The 23,905-nt window shown below is 31.2% G+C and overlaps 3 protein-coding genes and 1 long non-coding RNA gene across 7 annotated transcripts; 2 read left to right on the top strand and 2 right to left on the bottom strand.

Moving 5' to 3' along the window:
- Positions 1 to 1,381: 1,381 nt before the first annotated feature.
- On the bottom strand, positions 1,382 to 2,766 carry LOC148235251 (uncharacterized). Its single transcript, XR_015809712.1, has 4 exons — positions 2,696 to 2,766; positions 2,078 to 2,227; positions 1,913 to 2,007; positions 1,382 to 1,840 (listed from the first exon to the last, which is right to left on the bottom strand). It is a non-coding gene; the product is annotated as an uncharacterized LOC148235251 (long non-coding RNA).
- Positions 2,767 to 2,857: 91 nt separating this feature from the next.
- On the top strand, positions 2,858 to 5,083 carry beta4GalT7 (beta-1,4-galactosyltransferase 7). The gene is made up of 4 exons (XM_088186746.1): positions 2,858 to 3,192; positions 3,575 to 3,695; positions 3,776 to 4,340; positions 4,406 to 5,083. Exons 2-4 carry the CDS (start codon positions 3,596 to 3,598, stop codon positions 4,665 to 4,667), a joined length of 927 nt encoding a protein of 308 aa, XP_088042872.1. The 5' UTR covers positions 2,858 to 3,192; positions 3,575 to 3,595; the 3' UTR covers positions 4,668 to 5,083.
- On the bottom strand, positions 4,747 to 23,309 carry Nmnat (nicotinamide mononucleotide adenylyltransferase). 4 transcript variants are annotated; one of them, XM_088186741.1, is made up of 7 exons: positions 23,167 to 23,309; positions 21,689 to 21,912; positions 21,343 to 21,603; positions 21,172 to 21,273; positions 20,939 to 21,099; positions 19,652 to 20,066; positions 15,415 to 15,732 (listed from the first exon to the last, which is right to left on the bottom strand). In XM_088186741.1, the coding sequence occupies exons 1-7, from the start codon at positions 23,252 to 23,254 to the stop codon at positions 15,706 to 15,708; spliced, it is 1,278 nt and encodes a 425-aa protein (XP_088042867.1). In that variant the 5' UTR covers positions 23,255 to 23,309; the 3' UTR covers positions 15,415 to 15,705. The 4 variants fall into 4 exon arrangements, with proteins under 4 accessions (XP_088042868.1, XP_088042869.1, XP_088042867.1 ...); XM_088186742.1 differs by lacking the exons at positions 15,415 to 15,732; positions 19,652 to 20,066 and adding an exon at positions 4,747 to 6,648; XM_088186743.1 differs by lacking the exon at positions 19,652 to 20,066 and having other exon boundaries at positions 15,235 to 15,732.
- Non2 (upstream activation factor subunit spp27 homolog Non2) lies at positions 6,385 to 10,057 on the top strand. Its single transcript, XM_088186748.1, has 4 exons — positions 6,385 to 6,473; positions 7,349 to 7,536; positions 7,614 to 7,901; positions 8,736 to 10,057. Exons 1-4 carry the CDS (start codon positions 6,431 to 6,433, stop codon positions 8,982 to 8,984), a joined length of 768 nt encoding a protein of 255 aa, XP_088042874.1. The 5' UTR covers positions 6,385 to 6,430; the 3' UTR covers positions 8,985 to 10,057.
- Positions 23,310 to 23,905: the final 596 nt, after the last annotated feature.

Here is a 23,905-nt window from a genome sequence, read left to right on the forward strand (position 1 = left end):
TTATACGCATAAATTAAAAATCGCAATTACTCAAAAAGTTATTATGTTTTTTATTTGTAAATTCAACTGAATATTTTCATATTACAGAGGTAATTATTCCATGGGTTTTGGTATAATATAGTTTATTAATTACCTTAAATAATTGGAGTCAAAAATAAAAAGTCATATTATTTTAATACATATAATCTATGCTTCTTGTTTGTGTTAACAAAAGTTTGACAAGAATAAAAATATAATTTATTATCCATATCCACTGTAAAATATAGATGCTTTCGGTCAAAATATTCGAAATTATTAAAAAACTAACCCAAATAAAGCAATCCCTTATATTTGAAAGTGCATCCGATCACGATTGTCCCTTAAAACACTTATAAATAAGTGCCCCGCCTATAAAGTGTTTAGTACAATTTGAAAACATTAAAAATTACCATGTAGACAGATCAGTAAATTCAATTAAAGATAGCGAATTACAATGGCAATATAATAACATATAATACTGAATATTGCAACATAAAATAATTTAATAAATTGTACTTACAACACTCATTCTTGTCTTTGTTAACCTTTGCTTTGAAATTTTCATAAAATTTAGAACAATTCTTCCAATGCTTCTCCATGCCTTAGCTTTTTCGACTCAGTTGATATAGCCAACCAAAGTATAGTAAAATTACACAGTTATAAAAGGTTAGTCGCTTTGCATGTTTGAGCAGGACAGATTTCTAATCTGTATAATTAGTTGTTGCACCGACCATGCCATCTACGTAGCGTATTGTCGTGCAAGAGAATTGAGCCTTTGCAACTCTAGGTGTATTTTGTCATTTTGGTGTTTTGTTGGAAAAATTGTGGTGGGTTATATCGAGAGCAGATTTAATCCATCTTTCCATTATTTTAGCCCCTGACCAACAAGAATAGTATTAAGAATACAGCTTGTAAATCCAATTAAAGTTTTTGAAAGAAATAAACATACGGTTGTCACTTCTCGTATATTAGAACGCTCATGAGTTCCCGGGCCAATACATCACTAGTTTTTACCTCTTTACAACCAGATTCATGTTCAAGTGACTAAGTCACGGGCATTGTTATGAGTTTTCATAATATGTTGTGAAAGATTAAGTTTAGTTTTGAACATTTCATTACATTTATCACATACAAATACGTGAATGTCACTATGGCTTTTAATATGCAATGAAATACCGGATTTGGTTTTGAGAGCTTTTCCACATTTTTCACATTGAAAGACACGAGCATTATTATGAGAGTTCATATGCCGTATGAGTTCGTATTTAAATTTGAATGCTTTTCCACATTTTCCACATTCAAAGATACGAGCAGCACTATGAGTTTTTACATGTCGCGAAAGAGTGACTATATTTTTTAATAATTTTCCACATTGATCACACTTAAAGTCATGAGTGTCACTATGAGCTTTCCTATGTCGTAAAAGCACAGATTTAGTTTTAAATGTTTTTCTACAACTCTCACACTCAAAGTTGCGAACATCGCTATGAGTTTTCATATGTGTTTCAAGACTGCTTCTACATTTGTGTGCTTTTCCACATTTTTCACAATCAAAGTCACGAGCGTTGCTATGAGCTATCATATGTCCTAAAAGTATGCATTTAAATTTATATGATTTTTCACAATTTTTCACATGCGCTGAAATTCCACTTTTAAACTTGAACGTTTTACCACATTTATTACAACCAAAGTCACGAGCATCGCTATGAGCTCTCATATGTATTGAAAGTTTGGTTCTAGTTTTGAATGTTTTATCACATATATTACATTGAATTTTATAAGAATTATGGATGATATCATGTTGATCTCTTTTGTTTTGTTTCTAAAAAAGTATTTTATTTGTTAGATATGTTGTAAATATTCAAATACATTTAAAAATAAATTAAAATATTACTTGCGTTGACACTTTGACATCTGAAATTTGCTGAGATTGATTATCAAAATTCGTATCCTTTTTAACTAGTATAATATCTTTAACATCGTGCATTTCTGAAATCACACGATAAGCAATACTCTAAGTTTATTATAATAATATATATAGTATGTAAATATGTGTAACCTGATTCAAACATGTCGTCTGCATTGCTTAAGTATGTTTCTTCACTGTTGTCATCATATTGACATAGTTTAAGAATTTCATTTACCTTAACTTTACAATCAGTTGTGTCAATAGAATCAAATGTTTCTTTTTCATTATCAAAATCAGGTTCTGTAAAAATAAAAATCAATATTTAAAAGAAACATCTAATTCAGAGGTCTCCGATTACCAAAAATAAACACCACTAATTATTAACAAGAATTAACATTGATTAGTGTAAGGGAAGAGTGTCTTCTTAATTAAATTATAAAAGGAATTCTTATTAAAATACTTGTGTACATTTACATCACTATAAATAAGAATAGGTTAACTAAAAACAAAGGTGTTGTAAAAAATATTAATAACGGAAGAAATTCATAATATAACCAAAAGTCCACAAAAAAAATTGTAGCGTTCTATTTAGGTTTGAATTTTAATTGAATATAATATGTATGTATAAAGTGAATGAAAGATAATTATTAAATCCTTAACATACATAAGACATCTTCCATTGCATAAATAATATATGTATGTATATAGTTAATCAACAGTTTCAGAGAGAGTTAAAAATGAATATGATAAAATGGATTAACATTATACCAATTTTAAAAAAGTGTGGCAACGACATTGCAACTCAGATGACAGATAAACGCCAAAACAATAAAAACAGTGACTCGCTTTTTGGTCCAAATATGAAGTTATTTTGGGCAGTGGGAAAAAATTAAAAATATTTTTTTTAATGAATAATTTATTTGTGTTTAGTATTACTGAAATAATAATACTTATTTTTAATGGCAATGGTGAGTGTTATAGATAAATGATTACCTAATATTTTTGCCACGAAATCGAGGATATTGATGTGGAAAATATGTGGTTGGATGCTTTTCGTGAAAAGTTCTGAGGTCGCATTATTTCAAGTTTTGGTGACGTCAAATGGCCGCCAAGATTTTTTAAGCCGTTACATTTTACGGAGTTACGCTAAGAGTCACGTCTACGCCGACAAATCTGAAACGTTGGAGCACCTAAAAATATTATTTGGCAGCCCGAAATGAACGAAAAAGTCATCAAAAGAATTGGCTGCTGCAAAAGGTCCAGAGGTGGGCCATTAATTTATTTTACTTTTATAATAAATGAAATACATGAAATATTCGATTAATAAAAAAAAATCGAATATATCTTTAAATTTGCATTTTTTCAAAGCTTTGAAATTGAAGTTAGATTACTTTTGTTTACTTACAATATAGTTATTTTTTGTAAAAAAACACTAGCATTTACTGGTTAAATATTCCTATTATCATTATAATGAATAAATGATATAATGTCATTACTTGGGATTTATTTTTTTTATTTTTCTAAAACTACTCTTAACGAAGGAAAATTTAGCATTTAATTTTATTTACTAAAATAATAAATGAATTTGTTGAGGTTGTAGTGAATTTTTTGTCAGTGGCAATACTATACCAAATGTCATTTTCGTAGGAGTGCTCGAAATGATTTTGAATGATGGGGCGTCGCGTAGGCTTGAGTGCGGCCCTTATTCTATGCATTTTTGCAACTTTTGCATTTGCATGCTTAGTTGCCATGTCTTCTATGCCTTTAGGTACATAAAATCTCTGTGTATATATAACATTTAATTTTAATATTTATTATCGATTTAGTTGTTATTTTGTATATTTTCAGATAATTGCTTGTGTGATGATAAATTTCCAGAACCGCAAATATTTAGAAATACTCACTTTAGCGATGCCAAACACAAGTTGGCCGTTTTAGTTCCATTTAGGGATAGATTTGACGAACTTTTAGTGTTCGCAAATCACATGGATGAATTTTTACGTAATCAAAAAATAGCTTATCACATATTCGTAATAAATCAATCGGATCGCTATCGTTTTAACAGAGCTTCGTTGATCAACGTCGGATTTATGCTCGTTAAATCCGATTTTGATTACATAGTTATGCACGACGTAGATTTGCTACCATTGAATCTCAACTTGTCTTATGCGTATCCAAGAGACGGACCGTTTCACGTCGCTAGTCCAGAATACCATCCGCGATACAATTATTCGACGTTTGTCGGTGGAATATTATTGATTAATCGCGAACATTTCGAAATGGTGGACGGAATGTCTAATAAATATTGGGGATGGGGCTTGGAAGACGACGAGTTTTATGTACGGTTGAAGGAAGCACAGTTGAAAGTTAGCAGACCGGTAAATCTCTCCACAGATAGAACCAACACGTTCACGTGAGTTTCAATTTGCTATTGATTAATTACTTATTTGCTAACAAATAATTTATTTTATATTTTAGCCACAATCACGATAGAGCACATCGTAGAAGAGACACTGTCAAATGTTATAATCAATACGAAGCCACTAGAAGACGAGACCGTGACACTGGCTTGCACAACGTAGACTATGAAAAAATCAACGAGCATCGATTAGTCATCGATAATGTATCATTAACAGTGTTTAACATTAATTTGATTTGTGATAAAAGTTTCACTCCGTGGTGCGAATGCTTGCAACAACCGAATCCAAACAACTTGAAAAAATCAAAAGGAAAATTATGATCAAAACTCGTAATATAATAGCAATATTTGCGCAATCTTAGTGCCATAATAGGAATATAAGTAATAAAACATCGAATTCGATACAGAACAATGTATAATATATAATTATCACATAATCTCATAAATATATCAATACAGTTAATGTTTTTATATAAGTATTTGTAAAATTATATGTATATAGACCTCAGTAGTACGCTAGGTTTTTAATACTTAAGATGTGAATAGTTTATATTACTTTTTAAGCATGCCTATTACATGCGTTTTTGTCATGACTTATGTATTATCGATCACTGCTTTATACCAATAATCGTATTATTACTTTGTAATATTTTAGTTATTGTAAACAAAATATTAACTTGATAATCATAATCAATTAATATTTGCAATACAATACATTAAAAATATTAACTATAAAATTTTGTTTTTTCTACATTTATTATATATTATAGTTCGTATTTGAACGATTTTGAAAAAGCATTTTCTTGAGGAAAAATAATGACACTTCTAACTATCTCGCCTAATGAATTGTAAAGTTCTATTCGAGTTTAACATAATTTCGGTGATCAGAGATATTACTAGATTTTAACAAATTTCAGGGCTATGGAGCCGTTGGAATTTTCTGTAATTATTTATTTTCATGTAAATAACAACAAAGAAGTAAGTAAGTGGTATAATATTTAGGTACGTGATTTTCTATACATATTAGAAATGTTGTCGAGTTTTGAATTTTTATAACAGGATGTGAGTCAAATGATGTGTGAAAGTAATTGGTAAATACATACGATTTCTAGTATGTCATATGTAAATATGACCAGTGTAGAAACATGATCCTGAATGTCATTCGCTTGGATTAGTGCCGCGCCATTGTATGCGTCTATGTGTGGCCGTCGGCTGTTGTTGGGTATTTGACTAAGTGCTTAATAACTTTTGTTTATTTCATATTACCAACTTAAAACGCATAGCGGACGATGAACAATTAAAAAAAAATATGTCGGGGTGGAAAGGGTTGGAAAAAAGTTTGCATCCCTTAATAAACAAAAAAATGTGAGATGACCTTTGTTTAAGCTTATTAAACATCCCAAATTAAATTTAAAATTCTAGAGTAAAGGTGTTGATGATGTTGATGCTATTCTAATTAAAATTGATAGCATTTACAATTGCTTAGAGATCGGAAAAATGACTCGTAATCGCTCTTTAAATCATCTAAAGCTTCAAATGCAAAATCAACGAAGAATGGAGTTTCAGTTTGATTCAATAAATAGTTGCCATGTATTAAAATGCGTGTAACATTTTTTATTCAAATAGAATAGAAAGAAAACTTAATTCGTGTTTACAAATCAGGCGGAAACTGGTTTTCTCATTGTAGTTATGAACTAGGCTAAAAATGTATACAATGATTATTTTTTTAAATTTCAATTTCTGTCGGGAGTACAAAAAACTGTTTTGCAATAAAGACAATATAATATTGTCATTTTCACAATTTTTTTCAATAAACTCAGGAACGTCATTTTAGGTTTTTTAAGAGATCCATGAATAAATAGTTGAACAGCTTCAAAATAGTTGGTTTATATGACATATTAAAGCATTTTTCACATAAGGCTTGTTGATGAATTACGCACAATAATTTATTTGTATAGCCTATAATATTTATTTTTAGTTTTTAAAAAAAAAGAGTAGAACGCACACTGGCGAAAAGGCACGCAGCGCTTGTAGAATTGTGTCGGCGCGCGTCAGGTTGCGGTACTACATCGTTCTGCAAGACCATGTCTGATATTGGAAAAGGGCAGCTAAAAAGGGAGATCACCTGTGAGTACCCGATGTTAATTCGAAGCGAATCTTCTCGGCCGCTTTTCGATTCGTTTCGTTCTCTCGGCCGTCTTTTCGTTCCCTCCATTTTTCGTTCCCCGGCGAATCAGTTTGTTTACCCGGCGGCAGCTCTTCTTACGAAGAGATGCGCCGCTTTCGTTTGCGAATCTCGGACCTATTCCAATCATAAAAAATAATTTTATCATTGACGACGATTGTCATGTGTCACAATGGTATTGAAATGGTGTTGAAAACTACATATATTTGTCGATAATTTCGTCACCCGACATAGTGAAAGACGGCGATGGTTCACTAAACGAATTTAGATACACGCGTCACTAATGGCTGTAGTGGAGGTGCGCTATTTTTATACGAAAAGGAAAAGCGTGCTAATGTAGTATCTATAGACCAGAACGTTCCAAAATACCTTTAATTCGGTTAATATTACTTTATATATTATTTTTATGCAATTATTTTGGCTCATTCATCTAATTCTTAAACAATATCCCACTCGCTTCTATTTTATTACTACTAACGCATTTATAATAATACTGTAATAGAAAAATTCAATTATAGTCCGAATAATATAATTTCAAAATGAGATAAATGTAGTCGGTCAGAAGTCTCGCAAGAATGGATCTAATAGAATGAGGCATTGTGTTCGCAATACAAAAAAATATTTTTACATTAATCAGCACAAAGCCGTATCACATTCAGACGTACAATGCTCTTATTCATATATACAATGGCAAACTATTGTTTATTTTACAACAGTTCAGTGGTTCAACTCATTGTTATCATCAATTTATATTTAAATAAATTATTATTAATATTTTATACATTGCTATATAATATCATATTTCGATGATTTTTAGACATTCTCCATGAAGCGGATCTCTCAGCTTGGTCGTCCAAGAAGGTACGGCTTGAACTGGAGAAGCGGCTCTCAGTGTCGCTCTCCCACCAAAAGGAAGAGATCGACGAAATCGTTAAGGAATATGTAGATGCTCAAGAAGACGGCTCCGATGAAGACAAGTCCGAAGAGGACGGAACTGAAGAAGATGTATTTAATAATAATAAAAAAAAAACAATTTACTTTAATTATTTTTGCTTCAATATATTTTTATTTTGTTATAAAAGGAAGAAGTAAAAAAGAAGCCGACTAAGCGGCCGGCTCCTGCTAAAAAGAACAACGCTAAGAAAGCAAAGAAAAATACCGAGACGGATGAAGAGGAGAGCGAGCCAGAAGAGGGATCGAATGACTCAGACGACGATTCATATGCGCCCAAGAAACCAGTACCGAAAAAGAAGGCGCCTAAGCGAAAATCTAAAGGCTCCGACTCTGATTCGGATAGCGATTGGGGAAAGGATAACTCAGGCGGTGGAAAAGGAGGTGGCAAGGGAGGTGCAAAAAAATCGGCTGGTGCTGTAAGTATAGAGATTTAAATCTTAAATTATCAATAGAACTGAGTGAATGTATCGAATGAATTATTCAAAACATACAATTCTATATTTAACTTAACAATTTATGGTAAAATTTACAATGCAAGTTTGAAGACTAAATAGTTTCAAAGTTGAAAATCAATTCATTGCCAGTCAAATAATCTGAGCCCTTTAGATGCCAAGTTCGGATTTATCTCACACACTATAAAACTCGCAGCTCTTGAGTGTGACGTGCATATATAGTAGACCTTATAAAAATCGCAATTAAATTTTTAACTTTATTTTTAATTTATAATTGACGATTTCACTTAATGTTTTCTACAATTTCGTTTGTATATTTCAATTTTATCTTATTTTCTAGTAATGCACAAAGAAATTTGTTAATTTTTTCAGTGATAAATATAGAAAATAATCAGATATATGTGTGTTGGGCAAATAAAGCGGCAATGTTATATTGAAATATATATAAAAATATCTTTGCTGCATCCAAGAACTAGTCATAATATATAGAGAAGGATTTCTCATTATTTGTGTTATATTTTTGTTTCAATATGGAATAGAATTGTTTATTCCTCTATTATTCTTTCATTTTTGTAAAACTTACTGATTTTTCATGGTTCTGATCATAACAATGAGCCCTAAATTATCGTCTCCTGGAAATGTATAAAAAAAACAATTTTTCCTCGATGATTTATAAATTGATTCTCTCCACTGTCAACGAACATCGCATGTCGATGATTCTTCGTCTCTTTTTGACTGTCTTATTACATTCATAAAGTGATTTATTTACAGATTAACGTATCATATTTTTTGTTTTAGGGTAAAGGTAAAGGTTACACACGCGCATACAAGCTTTCTCCTCAATTGGGCGCTCTCATGGGCAAGGAATCGATGGCTCGCCACGAAGTCGTCAAGAAAATGTGGGCCTTGATCAAAGAGAGAAACCTTTTCGACCCCAACAATAAGCAGTTTGCGATATGCGACGACGATGTGTTCAAAGTCATCGGTGTCAAGCGCTTCCGCACTTTCGGCATGATGAAGTATCTCAAGTCACATTTTCGTGAATAATTAACTCAACGACGCTTTTTATTTAAATAAGAGATTCGCCAATTATACATTATTGTCATTTTTAGGACTTGTTATAATATGATGTATTGTACGAAATTGTACTCACTCACGTATATATATTTTTTATTTCATTTTACTGACGACGTATATATTTTTTCATTAGTGCAATATAAAAAAAATTAGGGAAAATATTTGTTACTTTTTTGACGATGATAAAATTTATTAAGCACATTAAAGATCGTCTTATTATAAAGTTAAAGTTAAAATTATTTGAACGTGCCTGTACATCGTAATTTAACACGTGGTAAACTTTTTATGTTTGTACATATTTTTTCAATGCCGATAAATTCTAAACGAATTCTATGTAATGACTATAAGTTTACCCGATTCCTCATCGACTAGTCGTTAGGTTCTTTACTTTCGATCGTTACTCCGATCGCGACCGCAACGTACGACGGCAATTAGATTTAATTTAGTGATTGAATGTTATTTTTATATAATGTTCCTAGATCATAAAAAAATATATGTAAGGATACCGTTTGAAACGTTTCTCTTTGTAATAGTAGTGGGCATTATACAGAGTGCTTTTTTTGAACTATTCTTCAATTAAATGTGAATTTTGCCTCATTATTTTGGAATTCAAAACCCACTAAAGCGTTCAAATATTACAAAAACTTGAATGATTTACGAGAATCATGCCATACAATTTTAAAATAGTTACTATAGAATGTAAGTCGCACTAATGTGCAAGTTCATGTAAGGTTTTATATGAAAACCACATAAATAAATATATTTTTTGCGTTTATATCAAATGCGTTTTCACGCTCGATTAATTATATACTATATATATATAATTTGATATTATCTTTGGGAGAGTATGGTTTGTCAAGAAACTGTGTATGTGTGAGTGCTTCTTAGCGGATATAAGTTAAAAATACATTTTTATTTTGATATTTTTTATGAGAGTTCATTTTCGAGTGATTTTACAGTAAATAAATATATATAAAAAAGTAAATTGTGTCAAGAAAAATAATAATGACTATGTCGAAAAAAAAATATAAATTCAAGTAAAATAAGAGTTTAATTTTCATGTAAAAATAAAATCCTAACCCTTCCAAATCATAATACAGGCAGTTCTCGAGTTACGACCACCTCGACTTACGACCACTCGGAGTTACGACGAAAAAACAAGTTGAAATTTTTTTTTTTTATGTCATACATAATTTCAAGAATGGTTTGATAACTGTTTCATTCCAGAAGTAAAGAAGAACTGTGATGAAAACGACATAGCCTTTAAAATTTTATTGATTCTTGACAATGCTCCAGGCCATCCTCCACACCAGGGGAATCACATCCAAATATAAAAGTGGTTTATTTACCTCCAAACACCACCAGCATTCTACAGCCGATGGATCAAGGGGGTATTGCTAACTTCAAAGCCCATTATTTAAGAATCACTTTTGCACAAGCAATTGCAGGAACAGACAAACATCAGACATTGAGAGAATTTTGGAAAAATTACAACATCTTTCATGCAATAAACAATATATCAAAAGGACGGTCCAAAGTAACGACGAATTGTATGAACGGCATATGGAACAAACTCTTAAAAATATAGAATGACAATATGTATTTTAATAAAGAAGGGGAAGTAGATGAGATAGCAAATATTATTGTAAAATGTGCTCAACAACTTAATCTGGAAGTTGATAATGAAGATGTAATTCATCTTTTGGAAAATGATGTTTTTTTTCAAAAAAAATTGTGTTAAAAGAGATGGCTGAAGCTTTTAGCCAAATCAATGATGCTATTAAAAAATTTGAAAATATGGACAAAGACATCGATAGATCTTCGAGGGTACACGGCCTTATTCAGCAAGCACTTGCGTATTATTATGAAATTTATAGAGAAAAGAAACAACAAACCGTACAAACAAACCTGGACGTTTTTTTAAGAAAAACAAGCACTATCACTGCACTCGTTGAAAAATATCAAGAATTAACAATGGATATCAGTAGCACAGATGATAAAAATACTCTAGATCAATTCTTATAAATAAATTATTTATGTAGATATTTGCTAAAAAGTATTTAGTTAATAACTTGAAGTCAGCAATAAAAGTTGTTTTTGTATTTCGCATGTATGCATTGTTTTTAATTATTTTTTGTATGATTTTCGACTTACGACCTTTTCGAGTTACGACCAAGGTTGTGGACCGGAACCCCGTCGTAACTCGAGAACTGACTGTAATATTAATTAGTACCCCATTGCTTTTTATGTTAGGAAGAATAGATAAAAATGTATGATAAGGAAATATGGAAAAGAATATTTTAATAACAGAACGCAGTTTTACACATTGTGAAAGAAATTATATCTTATATATTGTTGCATACTTCTATTGCAGCCAACAAAAATATTCTCAGAAATGCACTGAACAGTCACCCAGGAAATATAAGGAATTTGCATACAAAGAAAACCACTACAGATGAATTTGTTTCATATTTTATCAGATTGTAGATATAAAAAAACATGGACCAGCCAAAAAGTTTTGTCAGCTGAGATTTTGCTCTGCTTAATAAGTGCACATTACTCGACAATTATATTAAAAAAATGCCGATAAGAAAATCGAAGAAGCCAAGAAATAAAGAGGCAAAAACAACACCAGCTGAATTGAATAAATGTATTTTTTTTTATAGATTGTATTATCGGTAATTTGACAACTAGATTTGATGCAGCAAGAGAAATAAATAATGCATTCAGTTTCATGTGATTATTTCGCGACTTGAATGATGATGATATTCAGGAAAAGGCAAAAAACTACGAAACAAATATAAAGATGATCTTAGTGAACTGTTATCTGTAGAAATATTACATTTAAAATCAGTATGTGATGCAAATATTGAAATAAAAAATATTTTACCCATACAGTTGCCAAATGAAATAAATCAACTCTTAATCTTGTTATAGGTTTAAGATTATTTTGTACAATACCAGTAACTGAGGAACGTCCTTTGGGGAAGGGACAGGTGGAGGCATTTGCCCCCCCTTGAATTTTGCCAGAAAAATGCATGTCATTTAATGAAATACTATGAATCTTAATGAAATTGAAATATTAAAAAAATGACTACTGGCTGGCCTACTTTTGCCCCCACCTTTGAAAAAGCTGAAATTCTGTTCCTGGTTCTAAACCAGAAATTCTCAGGTTATCCATCAAGGAGCATTTAAAAAAAACAATTAAATCTATCACAAAAATATTTTTTAAAATATCACTTCAGTGAAATCGTATCGAAATACCCGGTAGATATATACATATATGTATATATTTACCAGTGAAAATATAATTTATCTGGCAGGTGCTAGTAAAATTATGTGATTTCATATACATTTACATACTTGTCATTATTTATTTACATGTGTAAGAGTTTAGCAACAGGTTGGTGACGGGTGGCAATTAGAGACATATTGAGCTGCTGCAGTAATATTTTATTGAATTACAAAGTGTTTACATGGTTAGTAAAGCGGACGCGGAACGACGCGTCCGAATGCCCGGAAGATTGCCAGTCAAGAGAATAACCGTCACGCCAGTGCTACTCAAGTGCCGCCAAGTTTTGGCCATAACAAATCTAGACTCCCACGAGAGTATTGATCAAAGTGTATTCAAACCGAATTTTGATTAATAGGAGGACACTAAAACAATTATCAGAAGTAAAAAATTCATGTCAAAAGCATTTGCCGCACGGCACGATTTTATTGCTTTTGACGTGGATTTTTGACTCTTAAGATGGGATGATAGTTTTTTTGCGCTCTCCTATTGATCAAAATTCGGTTTAGATAGGCTTCATTCGATTCTCACTTATTTTAAGTAGTAATTATGTTATAAGATGTCTTAATGTGCATTTTCGAAACAGGGACCGCCTAGAATTTGGGCAGAAAAATGTATGGCATAAAATACTATGAAACTTGATTAAATGGAAGTATTAAAAAAACGACCACACATCCTTTTAAATAAGTCCCTCTTAACTCGTACATATTAATATGTATTCAAAAAGTTATACAGTGCAATCTCTTTGTAACGAATACTGAAATTCCCAGTATAACGAATGCTCAATTTGTCCCCGAAAAACTTTAAGAATGACGTTTCATCCTGACACAATATTTCTCCGAATTCAGTTCGTCCTTGATTTGGCGTGTGCCGGATGTGTTTACAAGTGATATTCAAGGTGTTTCGCCGACCCTCAAATTTTTTTATGACATTTTTTTAACAAATTTTATTGTGTTCATTACAGTATCTTTAAAAATGGACAAAAAACGATCAGTCAATCTTGTAAGAGGTTATTTTGATGTTGTAGTAACATGGTAAATAAAAATAAAAAAAAATATATATTATCTTCCTTACATTCAATATAACGAAATTTTTTCTTCGGTCCCATGAGTTTCGCTATACTGAGATTTCACTGTATTACGATGGTAAAAAATACTTTTTTGTCATGGGGCCCAGAATCATTATTTTCCCAGGGCCCGGGTTTGCTTTCAGCGGCCCTGCACAGAGGTTCCCCTTCGTGGAAATTTTTGATAAAAGACTATCCTCTGCATCAGAAATGATGTCAGTTTCGATCTTCATATCTGATTGAGAGTAAAGTGGTCAAAACTTGAGATGACCAGCAATTACAATTCAATTAACTATCGCATTTAGGCTTTGATTAAACAATTAATAATAAGTCATTCAATAAAAATGTTAGATTACGGAACAAGTACAGTGCCGAGATTACTTTGCCTCAGTTATTTCCGAGGAAATAACAAATAGATGTCTTGTCTTGTAAACAAAGTTCTACTAGAAAATAGAAATTGAAAGCAATATTTGATGAAGAACATCTTGGGTGTAAAACCTTCGACAGCAGTTTGGAAAGAGAACTAACACTTTATATATGACAGTAGTAAAACAAAAAAAGGCAAAATGTTCCGATACTAGATAAGACACTAATCGACAAGAAAGCAACAAAATTATTTTGTTTTTATTATTAGGACAAGTCAATATTTACGACTGTGTTGCTCATAGAACATGAAATATAAATTACCATTAAAAAGTATCGTTTGTTACAATAATAAGACAAAACGTAATCTTTAAAGCATTTTATTGTTTACCACATAATAAGTAAATATACATACAATTTCAGCACATACATAATATATATACTATAAACATAAATCTGTAATCAGTCGATAAAATCACATTACTAAACACGACTGTTACACTATTTACAGGTGTGGAATGATCTATCGTAAAAGATTTAACATGAAATAGAAAAATAGACATTATTACATCATAAAATAACGGAAAAATAGGACATTGTGCGGAAGAATCACATAACGTTCAATTAATATATTTTTACTTCTCGCGTCCAAAGAAAATAAAAGGTGAATACATAATACCCTGAATCCTGGTCTGTTCAATGTTTATACACGTTCAAATTTTGGATTACGTGTGACGATAGAAGTGACGTAACAAAATTTACTTTAAATAGGACGGATAATGTTTTCAAAGCTATTGAAGTTATTCAAATATGAAGGGTCAAGATTAAAATGAAATGCACTATCCCACTATCAAATATTTTTTTAACCCTTTGCTGTCATGCAGATATATAGATATGACACTTAAGCTAAATATGTTTAGAGAGTTATGTTTTTTAACCTATTATAGCCTAATTTATCAATAACGATATATTTTGGCATGGCCATCAAAGGGTTAATGTATGTAATAGTATATGTACATTTACAATCAACGTTAAAATTTGAGTAGTTTTTTTTTATTAAAATGCATACATTAATTGTACGATATATTTTTATACCCTTTTTTATTATTTTATTTATATATGTATATTATAATATACAACATTTATTCACAAAATAATTATATCACATACCTTTCTAAGACAAAATCAATTATTATATTAATAAATAAATATATTTCAATAATAATATAACATTTCATTTTAATGGAGTGCAAATATTTCTATTTCTAAATAAAGAACTTGAACTTAAGAATAAGTAATAAAATTTATAAAACAACTACACAATCAGCACAATTTTATGCGTAATAAATTAACTAAACTGATACATTTTTGTGTCGCGTTATTTGAAAATAAAATGCATTTTTCACAAGCTAACAATAATACAAAGAGTCGATGATTATTTTACTCTGAACTTGATATAGTTCTAATATAAATAAATGTAAGCAAAAGCGAGAGGATTATTTTATAAGATAAAATATTGACAAAAATTAATTATGTAGTGTCAGAAAAATAACATTAAAAATTATCTGAGCTCAATTTTAGTAGTTTGAATAAAAGCCACGATCAAGAAGACAGAGGTTCTTATTATTTTATTTATTTTCATTAAAAAATGGATAGTGACGCAGGTGTAGTAGTTTCTCTTTGGAAGATTAGAAAACATTAACGTTTTATTTATCTATTATTTGAAGACTGGTAAGCTAAGAACAAAAGCAAAGAACAGACATATAAGCCCTGTGAAAATTGTGACTGTACTATATCTAGCTAACAAAGGCCGGGCCGACAGTTTGTGGCGACAATCTATTTCTCTACTCGCTATATGTTGAAATAAACTGTATTTCCGTTGACCCGATCGGCTACTTTGGACGTTTCGTCGCTGTCGGTGAGGCGCATGCGTTTGTTGCAAGTGTTTCCGATTAACAGCATAATGTCAGCTAGAGAAGGCATGCACTGTTTCCGTCCTGCAATGACATGCAACAAAAAAAGGCATTGTACACATTATTCGACACAACTAAAGAAGATAGAGTTACTATCGAAATATAGAGCAAAAAAAGGAAATTCTATTCTATAAGTATGTAATTAAATTTAAATTATTTGTTATGATAATCATAGAATCCGTATCAAAATAATTCTAACACGAAATCAACCTAATAGTTATGTATCAATATAAACGTCATCGTTGAGATGTAGATACAATATCATTATTTGTCATAAAAATAAATAAATAATGATAGTTTTACTGCAGAGCTTAATACAGCAGAAATGTGCAGTGGATAAAATCGGAAATGGAAATTTGTGATATAGGTTAAAGGTCACATGCTAAAGCAGTCTTCGAAAATGAACATAAAAAAATATAAAACATAACTTAATCTAAAATATACATTTAGTTTTAATAATTGTCATATCAATCCCTGTATTTATTAAATATAATTCAATTGACTAAAAATCGAATATTATTATAATTCATTTTTTCACTTTATTTAATATAAAATCATATTAAACCCAGTTTTTACGGTAATTGACTCTTACTTAAAATAATAATAATTTTACAGTGAAAAAATGAGTTTTAATGACATTCACCATCAAATCTCAAAATGTCGAAAATAAAAATATATAAGTGTGCCACATTAATAAATTGGATTAACATCAACTACAAAATAATCACATTGAACTACAAATAAAATTGTACTACACATGTAGTTACATCGACTTTGAAATAAATTGAAAACGTGTATATCCACTATAATAAGGAAAAACATTTATATATAATAGGATTTTACAAGTGTTAAGGGTATATCATGCGTAATTTGAATCATTGTTCAGTTTGTTTTATTAAATATTTAGGAGTTAAAATTATCACTGCAATTAGAGACGCAAATAGCTGGAAGTTTGGCATAAAGCTACAATTTCAAAACACTATACAAGGGTATATAGGGATAAAATTACACAATGTTTAGGCAATGCTTTGAAATGAGAAATTAGACATTTCAAGCAATCTGTCCACGGTAATATTGTTAATGCTTAACACGTTGACTGCCGTGTCAGCCACCGGTGGCTGACACCAAGGTATTCCAATCAGGCCGTGTCGACCACCGGTGGCCGACACGACATACCTAACTTTAGATTGTCACTTTGCACTGTCGGCCACACATTATGTATAAACTACTATTAAACTTGGCCGAATTATCATATTTTACCGACACATAAAAAACACTGTAATTTACCCCAATAATATCTCAAAACAAATTAAATAATTGTATTCCGAACAATTATATTAAATTAAACCTAAAAACAATAAACTATTAATTGGACATTTTACGAAAATTCTATTGGCAGTCAACGTGTTAAGGAAGGTTTCACGAGACAAAAGTTTATAAGCGTTTACTATAGTGAAATCTCAGTATAGCGAAGCTCACGGGACCAAAATTTTTTTTTCGTTATACTGCAAATTTGTTATATTGAATGTAAAGATGATATAATTTTATTTTATTTTTAATTACCGTATTATTACAGCAGCAAAACAATACCTTATAAGATTGACAGATCGTTTTTCGTCAATTTTTAACGATAATAAAATTTGTTAAAAAAATGTTTTATAAAAAAGTTTGAGGATCGGCGAAACACCTTTAATGTCACTTGTGAACACATCCGGCACACGCCAAGTCAAGGACGAACTGAATTCGGAGAAATATTGTGGCAAGTTGTAACGTCATTCTTGAATTCGGATCAAAATATTTCGTTATACTGAGATCAGTCTCATTATAATGAAAACATTTTGTATGAAAGTTTTTCGGGGACAAATTGAAGATTCGTTATACTGGGAATTATATTATTTTGGTATTCGTTACAAAGAGATTTCACTGTATATGGAAAAACTAGTATGTTCTTCATAAATCAGGCCATTCATAAAAAAGAGGCAAAACTTTTTTTGAAAATCTCAGGCTGATCCAAAAAATCAGAGTGCTAAAGTTGAGCTTATCATACCCTACATTCTGAGGATTAGATCATGTATTAGAAATGTGTAATTAGCATAGATAAAACTCCAGAAGGAGGCAATTTGATTTGTGACGATCTTTTTGTTATTCAAGTAAATGTACTATCTTCGTGTAATTTTCAATGTATTTTTAATATATAGTATTTCAACTATAAATAAAAAAAATCTGTGACTCTTGCACAGTGAGCTTTGGCGTCACTAAATTTGAGTTACAGTGGTCAACGAAACTATTTTCAATTTATGTAATTTCCATAACAATACCCATTTTACCTTATATTGCTTTGATAGCCCAAACATTGAATTTAATTATACCCAAATCTCAGGCAGGGTGAAGTAGTGAAGTACTAAAATTTTAATAAATACACATAAATATATAACACGAAGAAGATAGTTCAAGGATTTTTTCCAAAGATGATAGAAATATTGGCCAAAAAAGTGGTCAATACTGATTTTTTATAATACTGAAAGTTTATCACAATGCGACCTAATTTTAGTAGGATCGGAGTTCAGCCACTTTACACAATTGAAGTAACGAAAGACGGGTATAAAGGGACCATCTCCAGAACCCAAAACTAGTAAAAAGCAAAAATTGTTCTTAAACGCGAGTTAACAAAGCCTAGCTGATATTTTTCAGAAATCGCGTAAAACATTGAAATAAAACGTTAAATGTGTAAATTTTGAATCCAAAATAAATTTTGTCATTAATTTATTTTTAAAGAAGTGTTTCGAAGTTTTATTAATGATTATTTTAAATACTCTATTATGTTAAAAATAGGCAACAAATTTAATGATCAGAATTTTATCAACAACTTGGTCATGATTATATTATTCTGGGTCAGAATAAATATCAAATGGCTAGAATAAAAATATAGGATGATCATGTGAATTTAAAAAATATTAATATTAATAAATATAATTCGGCAAGAATTTTTTTTTAGAAATATCTTATAAAATATCTCTCTCGCACCAAGACTATTGGAAAGGTTAGGTGCGAGTGAGCATTAGTCAGAACATTGGACACCCCATGAATAATTCTCAAAGAATCTAATTAATTAATCTTTAGCGTTATAGCAACAGCACCATTGCCAAATGAAAAAAATAATTCTGACCATCTGTCAAAAAATTTCTTACCATTTCATATAAATTCCAACCATTTAATATAAATTCTGTCAGTTTAATATTTATTCTAGCCGCTCATATTCTGAGCATTTAATATAAATTCTGACCCGAAAAATACGATCATTTCGAATATGATATGCATAGCTAAATTTTTTTTTTAATTTTCCGCTGTAACCTGCAGGCGTAAACCCAATGGTTTACACTGGGGTAAATAAAGTTCAACTTCCCATTTTACGTCTCTAATTGCAATACCTAATACACAGAGTATTTTTTTATAGGAATGAGAGATAATAAAATAATGATATTGATTTTAACTTGATTTATAAAAAAAAATTACTTTATATATTTTATGACTAATTATATATTTTAAAATCTGAAAAGTTTAGAATCAATTTAATTTTAATTTGGCACCAATAATGCTGAGAAGGTTTTGTAAAATAATACCGTCGTTAAGTCTAAAGCGTTCACATATTTGGCACCTATAGTTACAAAATAAGGAACGTAAGAACACTGAGTAAAAAAAGTATTCAAACGATGGTCTCTCGGTCGCTTATGACCTGGATGCCATGCTCGGAGAAAATAAACTTAACAATCTCATCGTAGCTACGTAACGGACTCCTCGGGCTTCCGGCGCTCTCGGAGCCGTTGTCTTCGGCATCGATTTTCAACTTGTCGAGTTCGCTTTTGAAAACGTCGCCCTCGTCGACCATCTTACTATTGATAAAGACGAACACGTCGTCCGTAATATCCAAACTGTTACCACGTACCTTCTTTTTACTGTTGACGATCTTATGAACGCCCGACACGTCGGTTATCACCTTGACCGTCTTGCGCGGCAGGGCGTGCATGCTCTCCAGCGAATCGATCGAGTTATGATCGTCGCCGCAAAACGACTTGGGCGGCAGGTCGCCGGACGCCGACACTTTGTTGGTCAGCCGCGAACGCTTCTCTCTGACGTGGTTGGACACGAGTTGGCTACTGGACGTGTACACGTCGTTTTTGTCTATTTCGTCCACGCCGATTAGGTAATTGATTATTTTTGACGAGATCGTAACGTTACGCTGTTTTAGTGAACCGCTATCTTTCGACTGATTTCGGAACTCGGTGGGCGATTTCATAACGATATCGTTCGGCGACGGGGTGGTAAGGCAAGATTGTGAGGTTACAATTGGCAGATACTTACTGTTTGTTGGAGCGATTCCGCCAAGAGTGAAAGCATTTGTAATAAAAATATATATTTTAATACTTGAATTTCAATAATCATGGATACATACAAAAAATAGATAGTGTTACATAAAACATCATGGACTGATCCTATTATTAAATTCGTCAACTGAGTAATAGAATATAAAATGTTTTTTAACCCTTTAGTTGCCGAAATCCGATAAATCGGCTTTTGTTACTTTGTCTAGAATTTTTAGATCTTACAATATCATTGAAGAAAGAATTGGATACATTTTTAAATGTCTTGCTTCAGAGGCAAATAACACTTTTTCGAACCTATATTTAGATCCTAAAAAGCTCGGCAATCAAAGAGTTAATAACATTTAAATGTAATTCACTATTTTGCTACCAATTTAAAAAAAAAACAATTCTTACAGCTCATCTCATTTTTTACTAATCAAAGGAGCTTTAAAAATGTAGCTTTTGCAAACCATTTCTTTGTATGTAACATATGAAGATCACAAAGCAAGAACATGTTAACTGACATTTTTGACGAAAATTACTTATAATATTTAATAGATAAGTTTAAGGCGCTCTTTTAAATGAACACTCGATATTCATAAAACAGAATAATCTGTAAAAGAATTAGGTGTGATCCGATATTATTATATAGTTATATAATGCATATCCTTCATAAAAATATAGTCTCAAATTTTTAATGAAATATGATCTTTTGAATCAAAAAATTTATTGAAATGTCTGTGTTAACATGTTCTTACATTAGGATCTTATTTTAATACACTAATAAAAATAAAACAGTCCATGAATTTTTTTAACACTTAGCATCACCTTTAATATCACTCTAGATTTAAATTGAGACAACTACTTACATGCTCTGATTATCGTATCCGTACAACCGGTGAGCCTTCATATACGTTATCACATTATCGTCGATGAGATACTTGACGCTTTCGCCTCTTCTAACCAATCGCCGTATCATTGTGGAGCTAACCTCGTTCGGAACCCAATTCGTAATCAAAGTAATATTACGCTAAAATAAATGAATAAATTAACACAAATAAACTCGCTAAAAATATTTAAAAAAAATTCAATGAAAACTAACTCTATATTGAGTTAATACGTCGGATTCGTAGATGAACTTTTCCGGATTCGATCCGCTCCTCGTGATTACCACCAAACCGTGTTCGCCTAATATGGCTTCTAGCTGTAATATTGAAAAACAATTTAATACCCAGATTATGCGATCATTTTTAGGTATTATTCAATTATTTACGTCTTCATTGGACCAAAGTCCGGGAACGGCGAACGATTCTAATAAATCGCCTCCGCATAATAAACGAACTTGGACTTTTTCTCTCATGTAACTCTCGCCATCGTTTCCGTTATTGATCCGATTGTTTAATGCTACGCCATCGGTTTCATCCACTCCTGTATTATTTCTGGATAAATTAATAATTTCATCTGGCATCCAGGATGGAGGTGTATCGTCCATGTTTCCGTTTATGGAAGCTTGCATGTAAGCGTTTATGTAATTCTGTAATAATATCATTGCACATCGTTAAAAAACAGATTACTTTATTTTTTATCACGATTCAAAAAAATAAATAGACTGGGATTACCTGATGGTATTGCAGGGAATATCTAGTCTTGGTCCATCCTTCTCGATTAATCTCCCAATCGGAAGCTTTGATCCAATTGGACGACTTCAACGCTAACTGGACCATTGCATATCTGTAGTTTCCGGTTATCAAATCCTTTTTGGCATAGCCGTCGTTCACGGGTGAGATTATCCCCCCGAGAACGCACACATTATTCACAAGGTTAAAATGATCTTTCGCTATTTCTGAAAAATAATAGAAAATTATAACAATGTGTGTATTGAAATTGATATGAATTTTTATTGTTGTCATGATTAGTTGTATCATAAAAAATAGCGATAAACTGTATGATTCATAAAATAAATATGTTAGAAGTGAATTCGATTAAAAAATATTGATATCGAATTGTTTTCAAAATCGTTGCCTAATTAAAAAAAAAAGTGGGTTAATTCATTCATTTCAAACATATTTATCACTCCATTATCATGAAAGTTCATAAGGTCTCTACTTAAAATGCCCCAAAAAAAGTATTTTTAGACTTTTTTGTTGAAAATAAAATATATTAACGATCCAATGCCACGACAATGAGCTGTTTGAGTTCAAGGATGTAAAACCATTGTTTATTTGCTCATTCTATTTCAAGTAGTCAAGTATGTATATTATATTTTCTATTAGTACTTACTTAAAAGACCGTAAGGACTCGTTTTTGATCAAAAAATTATACACTTTTTTTACACAATTATTTAATTATTATGGCAAATGGAAGAAGTAGATAAACAAGTAAACACAATTTTATTATAAACTATATGAAACATCGAACCAATATAGCTTATTCGTATTGTTACATATAGAAGTGGTGGTTCATTTTTATTAATTGAGAGGGAGTGCAATACATAAAGAGAAACGTGAGTCAGATTATCGAAATTTTGACAAATATAATGCTTTATACATTATTATCATTTATGGAATTATTTACTCATCAAATAATTAGTTGCCGTTTTATTTTTGACTTGTGTTAGAGATTTTACACTGACACTGAGTTTTTACATGTTTCAGGTAAAAGGGCCAAGAATTATATTAGTAAAGATTCCAGTAAGATTTTTTTGTTGATAAAACTTTAATAGGTTATTTATTTATCAAGTATTTCGTACCATAAGTAAAGTAAATTCTAGAATTGTCGAATACAACTAAACATATGCACAGTTAATGTTCTACTTTTTTCAAGGTCACACAAATTTAAACAATACCTAAAATTTAAACTGATAAAAAGTGCATTAATTTATTTTCGTAATTTTAAATCGTGAAAGTGAAACAACGCAATGTGTAATAATCGAGTGTTGTCATGGCAACGACGACTGAATGTCAGACTGTGAGTCATCCGCTCCATGTTTATTTTTACAAAAATAAATAATTTCATCAGTAGTAACAATTCAATAAAATAATGACATTTAAGAATAAAGGATAAAAAAAGCCGTATTGAAGGTTTTGTGGTAGCTCACCGAACATGCGGAAGTGCATCGGAGTCGGAGGATTGAAGGAGCCGCAGGCCATGAGCACCACGGGCCTCCGAGACATATCTGAGGTCATCTCTTAAGCTGACGGCCCGAAGGGGACCGCTCGACAGTAACCGCATCAAACGAATAATAACAAACGTTGGCCTTAACAACCGGAAAGACGTCTCTTTAATCGATATGCCAAGTAATTTTACGATCGAATGAAAAAGGGTGCGTTTTAACAGAGAATTATTTTAAGAGTTAATTGTGCGTTTAAATAAATATTATGTTCCATCAAAATAAATGTTGAATGAGAGTTATTCATAAGGTATTCACTGTTCTGACCAATAAATTGATCTGTCCGACAGTAACGCACAAACAATTCGTTTTATGGAACAATTATTTTATGTATTGCTCATTTACATTGTCCTCAGTGAAAAATATATAAATTATATTTTTAACCATAGAATAATAAGATTATGCTATTCATTACTCATTACTGAAAAATGATGAAATTCAACTGCCGCACTAGAACGTCATTTGAGAAGAAGAGACATTTGCCCTTCCACCTCAAAAGGTAAAGTAAGAGATCAAAAGGTAGTGTCGTAATCAGCGTAGTGTGGAAACAGGAATAAGGAAATTTTGCGAAACGGAGTGCTAGAATGCTTGCAAGTGACTAGCGCTTCTTTACAGTCGTTACACGAATCTACATTTTCAGATATTGAGGCAAAAGTGAAAATCTTGC

The sequence above is a fragment of the Plectrocnemia conspersa genome, unplaced genomic scaffold (genome assembly GCF_051122295.1).
Source record: "Plectrocnemia conspersa isolate PC_06_02 unplaced genomic scaffold, ASM5112229v1 ptg000005l, whole genome shotgun sequence".
In the NCBI taxonomy this organism is placed as follows: domain Eukaryota; kingdom Metazoa; phylum Arthropoda; class Insecta; order Trichoptera; family Polycentropodidae; genus Plectrocnemia; species Plectrocnemia conspersa.